Source organism: Narcine bancroftii, chromosome 3, assembly GCF_036971445.1.
Source record: "Narcine bancroftii isolate sNarBan1 chromosome 3, sNarBan1.hap1, whole genome shotgun sequence".
NCBI classification, from domain to species: domain Eukaryota; kingdom Metazoa; phylum Chordata; class Chondrichthyes; order Torpediniformes; family Narcinidae; genus Narcine; species Narcine bancroftii.
Window position 1 is genome coordinate 110,050,169 of NC_091471.1, and position 21,461 is coordinate 110,071,629.

Genomic DNA, 21,461 nt, shown 5'->3' on the forward strand with positions numbered 1-21,461 from the left:
GACAAGTTCCAGCGAATCCTGGATGAGTTTCCGGTTCTCCTCAAGCTACAGTTCTTCGCTGCCTCGCCACGCCATGGGGTGTTCTACCACATCCCCACCCAGGGCCCACCGGTTCACACCAAGGCACGCCAGCTCCCGTCTGACAAGCTCCAGGTGGCAAAGGAGGAGTTTTCACATCTGTTGGAGCTGGGGATCATTCGGCAGTCCGACAGCCCGTGGGCCTTGTCGCTCCAGTTGGTCCCGAAAACCTCCAGCGGCTGGCACTCCTGCAAAGACTATCGACGGCTCAATGAGGCGACAGTTCCTGACTGTTACCCCATCCCTCACATCCAGGACTTTACGGCCAACCTGCATGGTGCGAGGGTTTTCTCCAAGGTTGACCTGATGCACGGGTATCACAAAATCCCGGTGCACCCTGAGGACATACCCAAGACAGCCATCATCACCCCCTTCGGCTTGTTCGAATTCCTTCGCATGCCGTTTGGGCTCAAGAATGCCGCAGGTCTCCAGCACCTCATGGACTCAATGAGGAAAGACCTGGATTTTATCTTCATTTACTTAGACGACATCCTTGTTGCCAGCAGGGATCGGGCGCAACACCAGGCCCACCTGCGCACCCTCTTCTCCCGCAGGCCGACTTCAGCCTCACCATCAACCCAGCCAAGTGCCAGTTTGGGAAAGAGTCCATGCAGTTCCTGGGCCATACTATCATGGCCGAGGGAGCCACGCCCACCGCTACGAAGGTTGCCGCTATCAAGGAGTTCCCACGTCTGGACAATCTCAAGGGGCTGCAGGAGTTCGCAGGTATGGTCAACTTCTACAACTGATTCATCCCGAGAGCTGAGTGCATCATGCAGCCACTATTCGCCCTCATCGCAGCCAAGCACAAAATGCTCACCTGGACCCCAGAGGCCTGCAGTGCATTTGAGGCCACCAAGGACGCCCTCGTGAAGGCTACCATGCTTACCCACCTGCACATTGACCTGCATATGGCGCTCTCCGTCGATGCCTCTGCCACAGTCGTCGGTGCCATCTTAGAGCAGCAGGTGAACGGACAATCTAAGCCGCTGGCATTCTTCAGCTGGCTTCTCTGCCCACCAGAGCGCAAGTATAGCGCTTTTGACTGTAAATTACTGGGCATGTACATGGTAGTGCGGCATTTCTGCTCTTTCTTGGAGGGGAGGACTTTTACCATCTTCAATGACCACAAACCCCCCCACCCAGGCACTCGCGATGGCGAAGGACCCCTGGTCGGTCCACCAGCAGAGTCACCTCTCCTTCATGTCGGAGTTTACCACCAATATTTGGCACAAGACGGGGAAGGACAACGTGGTCACTGATGCTCTCTCGCAACCGGCCATCTGCGCGCTGATGCCCGGCCTTGACTTCGACCAGCTTGCCTGGGACCAGAAGTCCGATGAGGAGACGCAAGCCTTCAGGACTCCCATCACGGGTCTGCGGTTCCAAGACCACCTGACTCCGAGTGGCGGAAGCACTGTCCTGTGCGATGTCCCATGGGCACCCCGCAGCTAGTGGCTCCCCAGCAGTGGCGCAGGCAAGTCTTCCATCAAATCCACGACCTTTCGCACCTGTCCATCAGGTCCATGGTCTGGATGGTGGTATAGCGGTTCGTCTGGCACGGGCTGTGGAAGCAGATCACGGGCTGGGCCAGAACATGCACTCATTGCCAAATGTCCAAGGTACACAGGTGCACCAGGGTGCCTGTGCAAGAGTTCGAGCACGTCCGGGAACGGTTCAGCCACATTCACGTGGACATAGTCGGGCCCTTACCCGTTTCTTGGGGCAACCATTACCTGTTCACAGTGGTGGACCACACCACTCCTCGGCCCGAGGCGATCCCGATGCCAGACGCCTCCACGGACCCCTGCTACTGAGCGCTGTTGCATGGTTGGGTCACTTGGTTTGGTGTTCCGAATCTCCTCACCAGCGATCAGGGTGCCCAGTTCACCCCTGCGCTCTGGGCACACCTCGCCAACAGGTTGGGGATCGAGCTACACCGCACCACAGCCTATCACCCGCAGGCCAATGGGCTGGTCGAGCGTCTGTACTGCCACCTTAAGTTGGCACTTATGGCCCGCCTCACTGGTCCCGACTGGGTGGATGAACTGCCTTGGATGTTCATGGGCATCCACTCCATGCCCAAGGAGGATCTGCAGGCGTCATCAGCTGAGCTGGTCTACAGCGCACTGCTGGCACTTCCTGGTGAGTTCATCAACGCGCCTCACAACCCCCAGCAGTCGCCACACAAGCTGCTTCACCACCTCCGGGCCCATTTGGACTCCTTCGCACCACCACCGCTGCCCAGACAAAACGGGCACAGCCATCTCATGACCCCAGCAAGCTGCTTTCCGCAGAGTACGCTTTTATTCGGCGGGCCCCACCTGTGGCACCTCTGCAGAGACCTTACAAGGGGCCATGCGAGGTTGTCCAGCGTTCAGGGTCTACGTTCACCGCTAGGCAGGTGGAAACTGTTTACTGTGGACAGGCTGAAGCCAGCGCACCTCGATCACACTGAACCAGTGATTGTGACCCAGCCCAAGAAAAGAGGTTGCCCAGCTAAAAAGGACATTGGTGCCAGTTCTGGGGCGGGATGTATGGTGTCACACCACTAGGCAGGCGAACCGGCCCCACTTGTAATCCATGCAGTGGGCGGCCGGCCAAAATGGCGCCGTCGGGGGTTTCCCCTTCTTCTCAGCACAAGGCTCAGAAGCCCACGCTGGGGGACCACGTGACACCCAGGTGACTTCAGTGCCCCCCAGCGCGATTCTCAGACAGGTCCAGGCTGGGAGTATAAGTCCAGCCCAGCAGCCTGCAATAAATTAGTTCTGCTCATTGAGCTCAACCCTTCTGGTTGTGTGTTCTTTCAGTAGCAGTGTAGCTGCTGCTACAGTTAAGTCTTCTGTTAAAAAAAAATGAGTACAAACCGATAACATAACTATTTATTAATTAGTGAAAAGATCTTATCCACAATGTGAAAGAAAGTGTGAGGTCAAATATGCTGAATTCTCTAGTTAAAATTGGAAAAATGAAACATTTTATCACAAATTAAGATAGTTTTACATAATTCATGGCTATTTAAGTTCAGTTCAGGTTTATTATCATCTGATTGTATAATTTTCTTCTTTGGCTTGGCTTCGCGGACGAAGATTTATGGAGGGGGTAAAAAGTCCACGTCAGCTGCAGGCTCGTTTGTGGCTGACCAGTCCGATGCGGGACAGGCAGACACGATTGCAGCGGTTGCAAGGGAAAATTGGTTGGTTGGGGTTGGGTGTTGGGTTTTTCCTCCTTTGCCTTTTGTCAGTGAGGTGGGCTCTGCGGTCTTCTTCAAAGGAGGCTGCTGCCCGCCAAACTGTGAGGCGCCAAGATGCACGGTTTGAGGCGTTATCAGCCCACTGGTGGTGGTCAATGTGGCAGGCACCAAGAGATTTCTTTAGGCAGTCCTTGTACCTTTTCTTTGGTGCACCTCTGTCACGGTGGCCAGTGGAGAGCTCGCCATATAATACGATCTTGGGAAGGCGATGGTCCTCCATTCTGGAGACGTGACCCATCCAGCGCAGCTGGATCTTCAGCAGCGTGGACTCGATGCTGTCGACCTCTGCCATCTCGAGTACCTCGACGTTAGGGGTGTGAGCGCTCCAATGGATGTTGAGGATGGAGCGGAGACAACGCTGGTGGAAGCGTTCTAGGAGCCGTAGGTGGTGCCGGTAGAGGACCCATGATTCGGAGCCGAACAGGAGTGTGGGTATGACAACGGCTCTGTATACGCTTATCTTTGTGAGTTTTTTCAGTTGGTTGTTTTTCCAGACTCTTTTGTGTAGTCTTCCAAAGGCGCTATTTGCCTTGGCGAGTCTGTTGTCTATCTCATTGTCGATCCTTGCATCTGATGAAATGGTGCAGCCGAGATAGGTAAACTGGTTGACCGTTTTGAGTTTTGTGTGCCCGATGGAGATGTGGGGGGGCTGGTAGTCATGGTGGGGAGCTGGCTGATGGAGGACCTCAGTTTTCTTCAGGCTGACTTCCAGGCCAAACATTTTGGCAGTTTCCGCAAAGCAGGACGTCAAGCGCTGAAGAGCTGGCTCTGAATGGGCAACTAAAGCGGCATCATCTGCAAAGAGTAGTTCACGGACAAGTTTCTCTTGTGTCTTGGTGTGAGCTTGCAGGCGCCTCAGATTGAAGAGACTGCCATCCGTGCGGTACCGGATGTAAACAGCGTCTTCATTGTTGGGGTCTTTCATGGCTTGGTTCAGCATCATGCTGAAGAAGATTGAAAAGAGGGTTGGTGCGAGAACACAGCATATATTACAACCTGATGAAACAGCGCTCTCTGGTCCTCGGTGTAAAACATGCAGGTGTACAATCAGATATAACACACATACAGACAAACAATAAATAGACATATATAAAAATAAATACATAACTATTGTTGAGTATATATTAGAGTCTCAGATGGTTAGTGTGAGCAGTTCCTTTGCTTGTTCAGCATTCTCATTGCCCGTGGGAATAAGCTGTTTCTCAGCCTGATGACACTGGCTCTGATCCTCCTGTATCTCTTTCCTGTCGGGTGTAGCTGAAAGGTGATGTGTGTGGGATGGTAGAGGTCCAGATTGCCAGACTACACACATGACATCACATACAACCCCGAGATTCCTTTCTCCTGCGGGTGCAGCAGAATTACATTGCAAAAAATAAACTATAAGCAATGTAAGCATGGAAATAGATAAAAGAATTTTCAACAGATAGCGAATATAAATGAACTGACTCTGCAATACAGAGAGAATAAAAGAAAATCAATTAAGTGCATGAGTCCTTAAATGAGTCTCTGATTCAGTTTGTTGTTGAGGAGTCTGATGGGGTTGCAGCTGTTCCTGAACCTGGTGGCGCAAGTCTTGTGGCAACTATACCTCTTTCCTAATGGCAGCAGTGAGAACAGAGCACGCGCTGGGTGCTGTGGGTCTTTGATGATTGTTGCTGCCCTCTGATGGCAATATTCCCTGTAGATGTACTCAATAGTGGGGGTGGTTTTTGCCTGTGATGTCCTGGGCAGTGTCCACTATACTTTGCAGGATTTTACGCTCAGTAATATAGATGTTCCCATACCAGACCGTGATGCAACGAGTCACCACACTTTCCACCACACCTCTGTAGAAATTTGCCAGGGTTTCTGGTGTCATACCAAACTACTGCAAACTCCTGAGGAAGTAGAGGCGCTGACGGGCTTTCTTCTCGATGCCATTGATGTGCTGGGTCCAGGAAATATCTTCAGAGATGGTGACTCCCAAGGACCTAAATTTGGTCACCCTCTGCACCTCTGATCCCCCAATGATCACTGGATTGTATACCTCTGGCTTTTCTTTCCTTAAGTAAACAATTAGCTCTTTAGTTTTGGTGACATTGAGTTCAAGGTTGTTGTTGATGCACCATTCAGCCAAATTTTCAGTCTCCATCCTATATGCTGACTCAACCCCTTCCTTTATACAACCCATTACCGTAGTATAATTGGCAAATTTGTAGATGGTGTTATTGTCATACCGAGCTACGTAGTCATAGGTGTAAAGTGAGTAGATCAGGGGGCTAAGAACACAGCCCTTTGGTGCTCTGGTACTGATGGAGATTGTGGAGAAGTTCCTACAAATCTTCGTTGATTGGGATCTGGACGTGAGAAATCCATGATCTAATTACACAGTGGGGTGTTAATTCCCAGGCCTTGGAGTTTGCTGATCAGTTTTGAGGGAATGATGTTGTTAAATGCCAAACTGCAGTCAATAAAGAGCATACTGATGTATGCATCTTTGATGTCCAGGTGTTCCAATACTGTAGAGCCAGAGAGCTGGCATCCGCTGTAGGCCTGTTTCTACAATAGGCAAACTTGAATGTATCCATGTCACCACTCAGACAGGAACTGATCTGCTTCATCACCAGCCTTTCAAAACATTTAATCACAGTTGATGTAAGTTCTACTGGTCAATAGTCGTTAAGGCAAGTTTCTGGACTTTTTTTGGGCAACGGTGGAAACAGGTGGGTATCGTACCCTGCTGGAGTGAGATATTGAAGACATCTGTGACTACTTTGGTAAGTTGGTCAGCACAGATCTTTAATATTTGACCAGGTACTCCATCCAGGCCAGATGCTTTCCTCCAATTCACTCTCCTGAAGGCAGCAATGCATGTCATCCTCAGATACAGATAGGAAAGCATTGTTAGGGGATGTGGGGGTGCAGAGGGATGGTTCTTCAGTGTTACTGTCATTGTATCAGGTGTAAAAGGTGTTGAGTTCCTATGGGAGAGAAGCTATGCTGTCTGTTACTTTACCAGATTTGTTTCTGTAACAGGTTATGGTATTAGGTCCTGCCACAACTGTCAGGTGTCCCTTATTGTTTCCATTTTCATCTGGAATCTTCACTTTTCCCACCCTCTTCAGAAAACAATCCTGTCAATTGGGAGGAGGGAGACTCCAATGATCCTCCCTGCCACTTTTATGGTCCTGTGGATTGACCTCTGATCTAATTTTCTCCAGCAACTATACAACACTGTTCTCAATAGAGCTCCTGTGTGTTTGATATGATGATGACTGGTAGCCTTGCCCACATCAGTCTTCCCAGAAAAAATGCTGTGTGTCCATGATGGGTCACTTGTTTCCCTCTAAGAAACTTGGTGTTCTCTACTCTCTCCACTACCAAGTTATTGGTATGCAGTGGAGGGTGGCTGAAGTCCACAATCATCTCCTTCTTCTAGTCCATGTTGAGATTCAGGCTATTATTCTCACACCATTTTCCACCTCTTCTCTGGAGTTCAACTCATCATTGTTGCTAATGAGGCCAATTACTGTGGTATCATCTGAAAACTTGATGACTCTATTGGAGCTGGATCTGGCAATGCAGTTGTAGGTCAGTAGTGTGAACAGGAGCAGGCTGAGCACACTGCCCTGAGGTGAGCCTGTGCACAGCATGATGGTGCTCAATGTTCTGCTACTAACCCAGATAGACTGTGGTCTTTCCATTAGGAAATTTAAAATCCAGTTACAGAGAGGGATGTTGAGCTCCAGCCAGGACAGCTTTTCTACCAATCTCTGGGGAATTATCATATTAAACATCAAGCTGAGGTCGATGAACAGCAATCTAGGATATGATGCGTTCTCCAGGTGGGTCAGGATGGAATGGAGGGACAAGACAATAACATCATCAGTGGAACGGATTCATCTATAGATGATTGAAATGGGTCCAGTTTCTCTGGTAGACATGCTTTAATACATTCCATCACTAGATGCTCGAAGCATTTCATAATTCTGGAGGTCAATGCCAGAGGCAGTAGTCATTGAGGCCTTCTACTGTCGCCCTCTTTGGTACCAGGATGATGGTGGCTGCCTTGAAACCCACGGAGATGATGGACTGCAGCAGTAAGGTGTTGAAGATGTCCATAAAGACCTCTGTCATATAGTCTGTGAAGCCATTCAGTACCAAACCAGGTATGTTGTGTAGGTTCACCTTGGATAGGGTTCTCTTCACCTTGGCCTCAGCTATGCAGGAAGCCTGTTCATCAGAAGACATAAAGCTTTCTCTGGTGTCTTCTTGTTCTTCTCATAGGTGTACATAGAAGATGTTCAGTCTGTCTGGAAGGGAGGCGTCATTATCTTTAATTTGCAAGGTTGCCTTGTGATCTGTTATGGTCTTGATTCCTTGCCACATGCACTACATGACACTGGTGCTGCATGGCTGTCTGTGAATCCTCTGTGCATTCCTCCAGTTTGCCTTCCGAATTGCACAGGAAGGCAGCATCATGAGCTCTTAGAAGGGCCCGGACCTCTGCATCCAACCATCATTTCTAGTAAGCCCTAGTTTTGAAGGATTTGATCTTGGTGACATCCTCAATGTACTTGCTGATGTAGCCGTCACTGAGCTTGTGTACTCTCTTCAATGTTAACGTGTCTATTGTAAGTGGCCACCTCCCTTTATAATATCTGCATCGGCTCCTGCGCACTGCAAGGAATGGATTAAGCATGACACCACTTTTATCTGTTGCACAGTTGGTGTTTTGTTTTTGAAGGAAAGCTGTAATTCACTGCCAACTCCTCTATGGTCTGCATTCAGTGTCACTGCAATAATGAGGGGAATGGTGTGCAGTGGGAGTGATGCCAAACTGCATCCTTTAATTTGAGGGAGTTTGTAAAATGTCAAAACAGAATAATGAGGCATTCTAGGCCAATAATGTAACTACCGTTTTTGTTCATCTATAGTTTTTTTTATATAAAACTATTAAAACATTTAATAGGCTCTGATTTTGCATACATAGTTGATCCTCACAAGTCTTATGATTTGTTGAGCAGACCCTTCTGAAATTCTCAAGTTCACTTGGTCCTTCTCTAGCAAACCTCTCCCATTTCTCAATCTCTTTGTCTCCATCTTGGGAGACAAACTCCTGACAAACATCTTCTACAAATGCACCAACTCCCACAGCTACCTCGACTAAACCTCTTCACATCCTGTTTCCAGTTAGGATTCCCTTCCTTTCTCTCAATTCCACCATCTTCATCGCATCTGCACCCAGGGGTCTTCCATGTCAGGTCATCTGAGATGTTCTACATCTTCAAAAAACGTGGCTTCCCCTCTTCTACCATTAACTCAGCCCTCACCCACATATCCACAATTACTCATACATCTGCCCTGGCCCCCTCTTCCCCCAAATGCAACAAGGACAGGATTTCCCTTGCCCTCACCTACTAACTCACTAACCTTTGCATACAATATATCATCCTCCGCTATTTCCGCCAGCTACGTGATCTCACAGATCTTCCCTTCTCCTCCCCTCCCCGCCTTCTGCAGGAACTGCTCCCTCTGTGATTCCCTCATCCACTCTTCATTTCCAACCAATAGCCCCCTTGACATCTCACCCTGAGACCACAGGAGGTGCTGCATTCTTCCCTCACCACCATTTTGGGCCCCAAATCATCCTTCCAAATGAAACAACACTTCACTTGTGAATATGTAGGATCATCTACTGCATCTGGTGCTCTTTTTGCAGTCTTCTCTACTTTAGAGAGGCTGGATGCTGACTGGAAGATCGCTTCATTGAATGCCATGGCTCTGTCCACTATAATAGCGGGGATATCCCAGTGGCCAAACATTTCAACCGGGACACTTCTATGGAGGTGAGTTGGGTTGCGCCAAGGACCTCATCAGGACATTGGCATGGAGGTGAGTCGGGTCATGCCAAGGGTCTGACCAGGACACTTGCGTGGCAGTGAGTTGGGTTGTCAGCGCAAGGAGACAGGGTTAATTATGGTGGTGGCACGGCTACTGTAGCTGCAAGTGTAACACTGTTGACTGGGATTCAAATTTAAATTTTGTAATTACAGGAATTACCTGATTAAAGTGAACTTTACATAATTAAAGTCCTCAATACTGATTTTTTTTTCCAAATTACTTTACACTTTGCACTGTCTTTTGTCTTTTAAAATGTGTATTCTTAATGCAGGTGTTTCTTTGGCTTGGCTTCGCGGACGAAGATTTATGGAGGGGGTAAAAAGTCCACGTCAGCTGCAGGCTCGTTTGTGGCTGACCAGTCCGATGCGGGACAGGCAGACACGATTGCAGCGGTTGCAAGGGAAAATTGGTTGGTTGGGGTTGGGTGTTGGGTTTTTCCTCCTTTGCCTTTTGTCAGTGAGGTGGGCTCTGCGGTCTTCTTCAAAGGAGGCTGCTGCCCGCCAAACTGTGAGGCGCCAAGATGCACGGTTTGAGGCGTTATCAGCCCACTGGCGGTGGTCAATGTGGCAGGCACCAAGAGATTTCTTTAGGCAGTCCTTGTACCTTTTCTTTGGTGCACCTCTGTCACGGTGGCCAGTGGAGAGCTCGCCATATAATACGATCTTGGGAAGGCGATGGTCCTCCATTCTGGAGACGTGACCCATCCAGCGCAGCTGGATCTTCAGCAGCGTGGACTCGATGCTGTCGACCTCTGCCATCTCGAGTACCTCGACGTTAGGGGTGTGAGCGCTCCAATGGATGTTGAGGATGGAGCGGAGACAACGCTGGCATTGGAAGAATGAATCTCAGTCAACCGGAAAATTCACATCTCCGACATCTGCAGTCCCCAAAGGTGCTGGATAATGGGGATTTTACTGTATTAGCCAAGACTAGGGATAATGGCAAAAACAAAACACTTGCATATGTTGTTAAAGTTCTGATGAAGATCATGCTGTTTAACCTACTGAATATTTCCCAACATTTTTTGTTCATTCCTGGGAGAATTATCATGCTTATCTCCAAAATAGCTATCAGGGTAGGCATATGGGACCATGATTTCTCACTTGAAAGATGCCACATCTGACTGTGCAGAGTTCCCCAAAGGTGGCAACCTAAGTTGTTTTCTTGTCATTCATGGAATATTGACCCATAACCTGCTGTCCAGAGGGACAAATATCACCATCATGCCAAGGCAGACATCTTATCCATGCATAAATGTACTATTCAAGTTGGATGTATCCAGAGAAAATACTCCACCCTACACATGAAGCTTTCAGAACAAAATTTGAAACTTAATGATGCCACCTTACAGTAAACAACATTTAAAGAATTTCATATATGTAACATTCTAAATGTAGTCTATTACGTGACAATAATGGAAATTTTACCTGTTTCAATAAAAAAAATCAAATGAACATGGACAAAAACACTCAAAGGGAGGAGACAAATGGTTCTTGGTGGTTGTCTTCTAATATTATTTAAGATGACAGATCAGCTATTTGTAAGATGCAACAGTGAGAGTGCAAAGAGTGAACTAGTTGCTTAACTTCAAGTCTCATCAGAATAGAATTAAATGTCACAGAAACTACACATTTTGCAAACCAATAACATCCTTTAGAAATATAATCAATGTTGTAATGTTGGAAACATGGCAGGCAATGTCTTGAGGCCAAACATGTTAGAAATGTACCACTTTATGTGGATAACACAATTCTGCCAGTCTCTCGTTCATGGAAAACACGAAGCTGTGAATGAATGTTAGCTATTATGCTACCTTGGTCCTACTGAGGAAAGAAGGGAATGAAGTGATACATCCAGGATGAAGCAGCAGGCCCAGCTATTCTTACTTAAGAAATCGAACAAAATAAGTCCAAGATTTACTTTAAATATTTTTAATAAATTACTTTTGAATTAGGATTAATGAGCTCAAGGATGTTGTCATATTATTTGAATATATATGACAATCCATAAGCTGATAACGTGGTTGGAATACCACAAAAGATTGAGAAGCGTGAGGAAGAGATAACACTTCATGATGCCAGCTACACAAATATTAGAGGTGAAATTGGCTGCATTATTGCCATTTATTTCCATGATAGGTCCTTCAATTATCCACTGAAACTTCAGGTGAATACCATGTGCAATCCCAGCTTAGCGCCATTAAGAATAAATCTTTAGAAAGCCACACAAAAATAAATAGGATGTTTTGGGGCTCCAGATAAAGTTCTCAGAGTATCCGAGGTGGGCATATAACAAATAGCCTAGGAAAGGAGATGAAGGTAGAAGTAATCATAGAACATGAAACAGTAGAGCATAGGAACAGGCCTTTCAGCCCATGTGACTGACTGTGCTGACAATTATTCCAAATTAACTCATCCCCCTTGCCTAATCTATGATCCATATTCCTCCATTCCCTGCATTTTCATGTGCCTGTATAAATGTCTCTTAAACATCACCATTATGTCTACTTACACAATCAATGCCCACCTTCCCTGGCACCACATTCCTGGCCCCTCTCTACCATTGTGAAAAAAAATGCCTCACACATCTCCTTTACTCTTTTCCCCTGCCACCTTGTAGCTATGCCCTGTAGTATTGGGCATTTTCATGCTGAATAACTGTACATGCCTTTTAAATCAATGGGAGTATTGTTGAGAGTGCTGATGTATTGTGAACAGGGGCTGACGAAAACTAGATATTGATAATATTAATGCTGTCATGGCCAAAAAGGAAATTTTAACTTGTAGGGATTTATGTTTTTAGAAAGCTAAGGCAGCAAGTGGTGATCGTCTTGGAAGCACTCTGCAAGTATTGGGGCCCACACTAGAGATAAAATCTGACAGGTGTGAAAAAACATCTGTAATCACTTCTGCCAAACCTATTGTGCCACACTCTACTTTTGAAACCTGGATCCATTGAACTGTAAGATTTGCAAGGTGCTGAAGAATTTCTAAACTAGTGCAATCTCAGGAAATCTCTTACTGTGCATGAATGATGGAGGGTGGGGATGGTTCTGTGAGGCAGAGTGATCTTATGGTGCTGGGTGAGAAGAGTGCAAGTGCTGGGGAGGAAGGACCTAAGGAGATGACTGGGTGTGCATATTTTACAGGAGAATGAATGGCGTGATCAAAACCATGATGGTTTGGGTGGGTGGATGGAAAAGAGGTAATCCAGAGGGAAAGGGAGACCTTAGAGAAGGATTTGGGGAAGTACACTGGGGCCATAAAGAGCTAGGGGCTGGGAGGAAGGGGAAATTAAGGCAATTATTTTATAAGAATGCAAAGTTAAAGATTAAGCAGACCTTGGAATCCATTTACTGCTTGACGCCCGAGCAATCACCCAGGCAGAGTTATGCTCTTCAATAATCCTGGAAACATGTCTCGCCCTTCAGGTAAAACCTATGTTCAAGGCTCACAATCAAGTCACAATGATTGAGTACCTCCCATGTGTCATGTGTCTAGGTCAAACATTCACTGAACATGAACATGATATCTATGTCTGGATTTCCATTAAGATTCACTCACATTGCACATAAAACATTGGACTCTGTGAAGTAATATTTGGATACCTGATCTTAAATCAATTAATTATCCTTAAGATAGAGTAAAACAATCAACCTGGTTGTCGTATATAGTATGTAGAACCAGATGTATAACAAGTGTTTTGTGCTAATTGAGTATTATCCAGGGCTACGTCAAATTGCCTTCCATCTGTTGAACTTGTGCAACACAAAAATAAGTTTAGTTGGAGCAGAAAGAAAAGTCAAGGTTCAGTAAGAACAGAAAAAACAAAATGTATCTACTGCAGGAGGGATCACTCTGATCAAAGAATCATCAATACATTAAAAATTAACTTATTTACAAAGTTGCTGCAGGAAGTAGCCAGAATAATTATCAGCACATTTCTACCATAATTCCAGTAAAAGATTTAGCCTATACTGTGGTAATATCATAATGGTAAAATAGACATCCAGAAATATACTTTTAGATGAAATAGGATGAACATCTGGAGCAGATTATGAAGAACTGTGGTCGAAGGCAGAAAATGACCTGTTTATAGCAATTAATCAGATGCTCACGGCAGAAATAGCTTTGGATGCTGTTCTGCAAGAATGCAATCAAATGAACTGAAGGGCCACCTCCCACCAAATGAACTTGTCGTGTTATGATCCATACAGGAAAATAATACTGCAGTTATTTTCCTAGTTTAGTAAAGGCATATATTCAAACCAAAACAATTTATTTGTACTGACCCTGCTATATTTATTATTTATATAGTTTGTGAGGGTAAGATTTTATTTCCTCTTTATATTTTGTTTTCTTTTGTGATTTATGGTGCTGTCTGCTCATGCATAATAAAGTGCAGTAATCAAAATGCAGACTGGTACAAATGTTGAGTGCAACATAACAGGGTCTGATAAGCATCTTGAACTAATTTTGTGATCTATAATGTTTTATAGTAGGACTTTCCATCCACAAAATGTCAGAAATTTCTCCATGGATTTGATTGGTTTGAATTATACTTGTTCACACTAACTTGGTATTATTAATTAACTAGCATATTATTTGACACATAAATACAGTGAAAACTTAAGAAACCTTGAAACAAATTCCAGAAATCTGGTCATTGCCAAAATACGTAATGTCTTAATTTTAAAAAGCCATAAAGTATGCAAACAGATGGAAATCTGGAGCATACAAGCTGAGCATTATTGCAACAAAGGGTAAAACTGCTGTTAACTTCAGACTTAGATAGAACATACTAGATTGTAACAAATCTTGAAATTGGCAAATATTTGAATTATTCGAGACAAACTCCATTCACAAATATCCTTACTAAAATGTATACATCTTCCCCTTTTCCATTTAAAAAAAAATGACAGGTATAGATATTTAACATTCTTTACTGCAAGAATTAATAATGAATTCAAATTACATTCTTTCAAATATTTTCCATTTTCTGCAAACCACATGGCACCTTTTTATATTCATCACAAGTATCTCCATTTTTTTGCTTACCCGACAGCCGCTCTGTTGGTCATATCTTGGAGATCACCGGGGTCAAAAAGCTGTGATCCCTTCAGTCCAAGTTCTTCACATGCTCTCAAAAACAAAGTAATATTGTCCTGTTGGAGATAGAATTTTCAGACAAGATGATGGCATGAGTGAAATAGTGCATTAAATACAAGTGTGATCAATGGAATCAATGACTCAATGAACCAAAGACACTGCCTTACTTTGACATTTTTTAATTTTTTATTTATATTTGTAAGGTAGTTTATATGAATGTTTGCACTGTGATGTTTCTGAAAAACTATGAATTTCATGACAATAAATTCTGATTCTGAGCTGCCATATCCCAACAATCATTGTTTTAAAGAAATTTTATTCTTTATACAACACTAAAGGAAGCCATCATGTACTATTTTTGCATATTGTATAATCTAAGTAGAAGATTTTTGAACAAAATGGTTTAATTAACATAATATGTAATTATAAATGCAATTATGGGCAAGTATATGAAAAGGTAAAAAATTGCTTCTTGATGTTGATTTAATAAATATTGATAGATTTTTCCCTGCCAATTACTCACCAATACCATGAAATAAAATTAAAGCATCTTCCTCATTCCCTTGAATCATAAACTATTCATGGAAGAAAGGCTCAGGCCCGAAACGACAGCAATATATCTTTATCCCCTATAGACCCTGCAAGACGGGCTGAGTTCCTTCAGTATTTCAGTGTGTTTTATGACAATCACAGTATCTGTAGGCTTTCATGTTTCACTCAACACATATGATTTGAAAAGTTAAAACTGACAAGAGATTTATGGATGGAATAATTCTTCAGTTTGATCTGATGATAACAAAATAAGTTGAATTTGAGGTGTAAAACTACTGGTAGCAGGGATCATTTTTAAGGCTAGAAAATTCTTCTATTAAGGGCTGCATAACTAATGTATTTAATTTAATAAATTAATGGACTCAAAATAATTTCCCTAAACTCTAGCAATCAGAACATGCCACAACAGTGTTCAAATGTATATTTACTGTTGCTTTTTTTTAATATTTAATTTTGATTTTTTTACAGACTCAAAGTAATATCAACAATCAATACAATCTTTTTCAATATTCATGGAATGTACAGGGTCTCTGTTTTGTTTTCACTCCCCCACCCCCAAACATATAATCACACCGAATATACATGATATAAATATAAGCAAATACAAGTGGGGTTCAGAGCCCCCCAAAAAGAGCTAAAAAAGGAACAAACTAAGTAATCCACGTAAGAAATAAAGAAAAAAAGACTAAAGGAAAAACCAAACTAAAATAAAACCAATTTAAAAAGGGCTAAAAAGAAAACACATACATTGCCTGGTGCCATGTTTCACTTCATTAATTAAAATCCCTAAGACAGGTTTTTATAATATCCATATTTCACAGTGAGGGGAAACTGGTCAATCTAGGTCCCCATGTATTTCAGATATGGCTGCCACACTTTAATGAATGTGTCATGTTTCCCCCTCAGCTTGTAAGTGATTTTCTCCAAGGCAATGCAATTCTGCATTTCCATATTCCATCGTGTGGTATTTAGTTGGGAGTTGGACTTCCATGAAACTGTCATACACTTCCTGGCTACCACCAAGGCGACCTTCATGAACTGAATTTGATATTTGGACAGTCTAAAACTCACATATCCAATACCTCCCAAAAGGTACAACACTGGTGTAGAGCTCGTTGAAAGAATCAAAGACTTGTTGATCCAAACCAAGGCTTTCATTAGCAAAAGACAGGAGCTCTTCACAGGTGGCCGACCAGTCCGGAATGATCCGACCTGGCTTGGGACACAACCCTTTAAGGCCCAGACAGTAGGCGTGGCTAAGCTCTCAGCCAATCGCTGTAAGCACAGTCTAGATACTGTAACTATATACACTATATACATTGGTGATAGATCTGTACTATCACAACTGGAAAATCCACTTTTGTATTTTTTTTAAATGTCCCCCAGTTCTTCCCAGAAAGGTCTCACCTTTATATACAGCCAGGTAGAGTGGACAAAGGTTCCAATCTCCACACCACACCTAAAGCACATTTCTGAAATTTCGAGCTTAGATTTATGTGATTCTTGTGGTGTGAGGTACATCTGGTGCTAAAGGTTACATTGCATCAAAATGAAGGAGGTGGATCAGCCGGCAGAGAGGCATACTCTCCCGGAGATTTTCTCAACAGCAATTGTCATGGTAATACCAAAAAAAGGCAGGGATCCATTGAACCCTGCCTCATATAGACCCAGCTTGCTATTACATACAGATTATAAAATCATCGCAAAAGAATTGGCTAACAGGTTGGCAAGATATCTGCCAAAATTAGCAAATCCCGATCAAGCCAGATTTGTAGAAAGGAGGCAGTCAGCAAACAATATAGCTAGACTGCTTAATATAGTGCATCTGGCACAATCGGGGGTGGATGCGAGTGTAGCTGTATTTCTGGATGCGAAGAAGGCCTTAGACAGACTGGAGAAATTTGGGTTGAGTTAAACATTTACTATTTAGGTTCTGTAGTATTTGATAGCATTTGATATCAAGTATTTTCCTCATGATGGGAAGAAAACTTTATGAATTACAGCCTTCCATTTGGTACATGGCAGAGGTATGGCAGGCTTTCCATCTATCATGGAGGGCAGTGATTTTTCAGGGTGCTTAATGGAATGGCCGCTCTGAGCTGAGTGAGGTTAAGCTTCAGTCTAAAACCTAGAGCATTCTTCGTCCCTTTGATGCTACACTATTAGATGAAAATAGAGAATATACCTTCTGTCCTTTGAAGTGTATTGAAGTTCTCTTGCAACCTGATTTATGTGTAATCTAATTTAATGAGACATTATTCTATTGATTATATTATATAAGAGCAAACAGATGAAAAACCTGATAAACATTATCGTATGGTACTTACTTTATTGAGGTAACACAATATCATTTAATATACAGTGACCTGCATAATGTTGGGATAAAGACACTTTTTTCCCTTATTTGGCCCTGTGTTCCACAATTTTACATTTGTAATCAAACTATTCAGATGTGATTAAAGAGCATTTTCCAGATTTTATTCAGTTATTTGTATACAATTTGGTTTGACCATATTGAAATTACAGTACTTTTTATACATGGTCCACTCATTTCAGGGCACCATAATATTTGGGACATAACAACAGGATGTAGATTAAAGTAGTCATGTTTCGTACTTTGTTGCACCTCCTTTGCTTGAAATGTGTGATTCACAGACATCACCAGGTCCTAATTATCTTCTCTCCTGAAGAGCGTTTTTGATTTGTTGGACAGGCTTTTGGTGATATTTCTTCATTATGATCACAATTCTTCTGTCTTCATCATCAAAAGAGGTCTTCCTTGGTCTACTAGTCCCTCGGTGATTGCTTCACTCACCAGTACACTCTTTCTTCTTAATGATGTTCCAAACAGTTTGTTTTAATAATCCTGAAGTCTGGGAAATGTTTCTTACTGTTTTATTCTTGTTTTTCAGCCTTGTAATGGCTTTTTTGACTTTCATTGGCGCAACCATGGTGCAGGCTTCCACCATCAGATTTCTGAACAGAGAGGTGGAGAGGATGAGCAAATGTAGGTTCTTGGGAGTCACTATCTCGGAAGATCTTTCCTGGAACCAACACACCAATGGCATCATGAAGAAAGCCTCTATTTCCTCAGGAGTTTGCGGAGGAGCTAGCGGAGTTGTTCAAGTGAACCGGTATGGACTTGAAGGGCCGACATGGCCTGTTTCCGTGCTGTAAACGGTTATATGGTTAACTCTAGTGTTCATATTGAAAAATGGCAACTACAGATGCCCTAGAATTATAGAACATTACAGCACAGAAAAGCAGGCCATTCAACCCTTCTGATCTGTGCTGACTAATAAAATTAGCTAGTCCCACTGACCTGCTCTTATTCCATAACCCTCCAGACCACTCCTATCCATGTAGTTATCCAATTTATTTTTAAAACTCAAGATTGAATCTGTATTCACTACATCAGATGGCAGCTCATTGTACACTCCTATCATCCTCTGAGTGAAAAACCTGCCCCTAATGTTTCCCTTATACCTCTTCCCTTTCAGCCTAAAGCTATGACCTCCCATATTTATCTCCCCCAATCGGTGGAAACATCCTACTCACATCTACTCTCTCTATACCTCTATTAAGTGTCCCCTCAACCTTCTTCATTCCAAGGCGTATAGACTTAACCTATTTAATCTTTCTGATAACTCAACTCCTGAACACCCAGCAACATCTGAGTAAATCTTAGTGATATCTTTCCTGTTACTAGGTGACCAGAACTGCACACAACATTCTAAGTGTGGCCTTACTAATGACTTGAATAACTTCAACATAACATCCCAACTTCTATTCTCAATACTTTGATTTATAAAGACTAAGATGCCAAAAGCTTTCTTTACAACATGTCCACCTGCGATACGACCATCAGGGAACAACGTATATGTATTCCCAGATCTCTTTGCTCCTCCGCACTCTTCAAATGGCCTACCATTTACAGTGTATGTCCTTTACCCTGATTTTCTCTTCCAAAGTGCAACACCTCACACTTATCTGCATTAAATTCCATCACCCATTTACTGGCCCAATTTCCTAGCTGATCCAAATCCCTCTGCTGAGCTTTGAAAATCTTCCTCACAGTCCACAATACCTCCTATCTTTGTGTCATCAGTAAACTTGCTGATCTAATTCACCATGTTATCATCTAGGTCATTTATATAGATAACAAACAATAATGGTGTCAGCACAGATCCCTGAGGCATGCCACTTGGCACAGACCACCACTCTCTGTTTTCTTCCACCTAGCCAATTTCAAATCCAATTTGCAACCTCTCTATGTATATCTAGTGTCCTAACCTTCTGAACCATCCTCTCATTGGAAACTTGTCAAAGGCCTCATAGAAGTCCATATAGACAACATCTCCGGCCTTTCCCTCATCACCCTTCTTGGTAACTGTGGTGCACTGTTGATCAAAAGCAAACACACAAAACCAAAAGACTGTACAACAGGCTTTATTCGACGTAAAACTCCACAGAGCCAGCTATGAGATTGTGCTGCTGTGAGCTCTGAGAGTGTCTTTGAAGGGTTGGCTCAGGCTTATATCCCGGAGGGTGATTGACACCCGACCGGGTGGGGCTTGGTCCATTCAGGTCAGCTGATTGACAGCCGGCCAGGTGTTGCCTTGTCCCCAGGCTCTTCTGCAGGTACAGAGGTTGCCCCCTGCAGTAGGCCAGTGGTGTACCACCACAGTAACTTCCTCAAAAAACTCTACAAACACAAACTACCATGCACAATTCCATGATGAGTGTCCTCAATCAGCTGATGATGGTCCAAATATCTATATATCCTATCTCTCAGAAATCCTTCAAATAATTTACATACTAGTGATATCAGGCTCATTGGCCTATAATTGTCTGGTTTACTCTTGGAACCCTTCTTAAACAGTGGGACAACATGATCCACCCTCCAATAATTCGGCACCTCCCCCATGACTAAGGACATTTTGAATATATCCCCTAGGGGCCCTGTAATTTCAGCACGTCTCCCTCAAGCAGCAGGGGAATATCATATCTAGTCCAGGGGATATGTCTACCTTTATTCGTTGTAAGGCAGCAAGCACCTCCTTCTCCTTAAACTCCATATGTTCCATGACACTTCTATTTGTTTCCCTTCTATCCTTATTCACTATGTCAGTTTCCTGTGTAAATACGGATGCAAAAACATTGTTCAAGATCTCCCCCATTTCATGAGGCTCCAGACATAGGGGTCCAATTTTTCCCCTTATTATACTTTTACTTTTGATATACTTGTAGAAACTCTTTGGATTTTCCTTCACATTTTCTGCTAAAGCACCATCATGTCTTCTTTTTGCCTTCCTAATTTCCTTCTTAAATATTCTCTTACATTTTCTACACTCTGCAAGTAGCCCATTTACTCCTTGTTGTCTATAGTGTATATATAGCCCCTACTTTTCTTAACCGGCTCTCCAATATCCCTTGAAAACCAAGGTTCCCTTTGTCTGTTAACTTTGCCCTTATTCCTGGTAGGAACATGTAATCTCTGCACTCTCAAAATTTCATTCTTGAAGGCCAGAAAATAACTTATTCTAATTGACTCTTCCAAAATCCTTCCTCATTTCCTCAAATTTGGCCTTTCTCCAATTCAGAACTTCAACTCGAGGACCAGACCAATCCTTACCCATAATTAACTTGAAACTAATGATATTATGGTAATTGGACCCAAAATGCTCACCTATACATATTTCTGCCACCTGAGCTGCCTGGTTCCCTTAAAGAAGATCAAGTATTGCATCTTCTCTTGTTGGTACCTCTATACATATTGATATAGAAAACTTTTCTGTATACATTTGACAAACTCCAACCCAACCAGTCCTTTTACCGTATGAGAGTCCCAGTCTATGTGCAGGACGTTAAAGTCTCCTACTATCACAACTTGCTATTTCTTACACCAGTCTGCTATCTCCCTACTACTCCAATTCTTTTGAACTATTGGGTCATCTGTAATACAGGTCTATTAGCATGCTCATGTTCTTCTTGTTCCTCAGCTCTACCCATATGGCCCCTGTAGATGAGTCCTCAGTGCTGCCTGTCTATCCGCAGCTGTGATATTTTCCATGACTAGCAATGCCATCATCTCCCTCACCCTCTATCCCTTCTGAAACAACAGAACCCTGAAACATTGACTGCCAACACTGCCCCTCCTGCAACCAAGTCTCACTAATAGCAATAATGTCATAATCGCACATGGGAATCCTTGCTCTAAGCTCATCTGCCTTACCGACAATTCTCCTCGCATTGAAGTAGATGCATGCGAGACCATTTCTTTTCTGAACAACCCTGCCTTTACATGCAGTTCCTTACTTAACTCTCATTGTCTTCCACCTTACTATCTGCTCTAACACTCTGGTTTCCCTCCCCCCTACAAATTTAGTTTAAACCCCCCACCCCACAAAGCAACACTAGTAAAACTACCTGCAAGGAATGTTAGTAGCCCTCCAGTTCAGATGCAAACTATCCTGCCAAGAACAGGTCCCACCTTCCCTGAATAGAGCACAATTATCCAGAAACCTGAAACCCTCCCTCCAGCACATCTCTCTAGCCATGTGTTAAGATGGATTATCTTTGTG

At 43.5% G+C, this 21,461-nt stretch overlaps 1 protein-coding gene across 2 annotated transcripts in view; it reads right to left on the reverse strand.

Annotated features, from left to right (window-relative positions):
- Positions 1–21,461, reverse strand: part of limch1b (LIM and calponin homology domains 1b) — a 415,809-nt gene that overhangs the window by 146,716 nt on the left and 247,632 nt on the right. For both annotated transcript variants that reach the window (XM_069924806.1, XM_069924805.1), the window contains exon 4: positions 14,275–14,381. In XM_069924806.1, the coding sequence (XP_069780907.1) occupies positions 14,275–14,381 (107 nt within the window). The remainder of the gene's footprint in view (positions 1–14,274; positions 14,382–21,461) is intronic.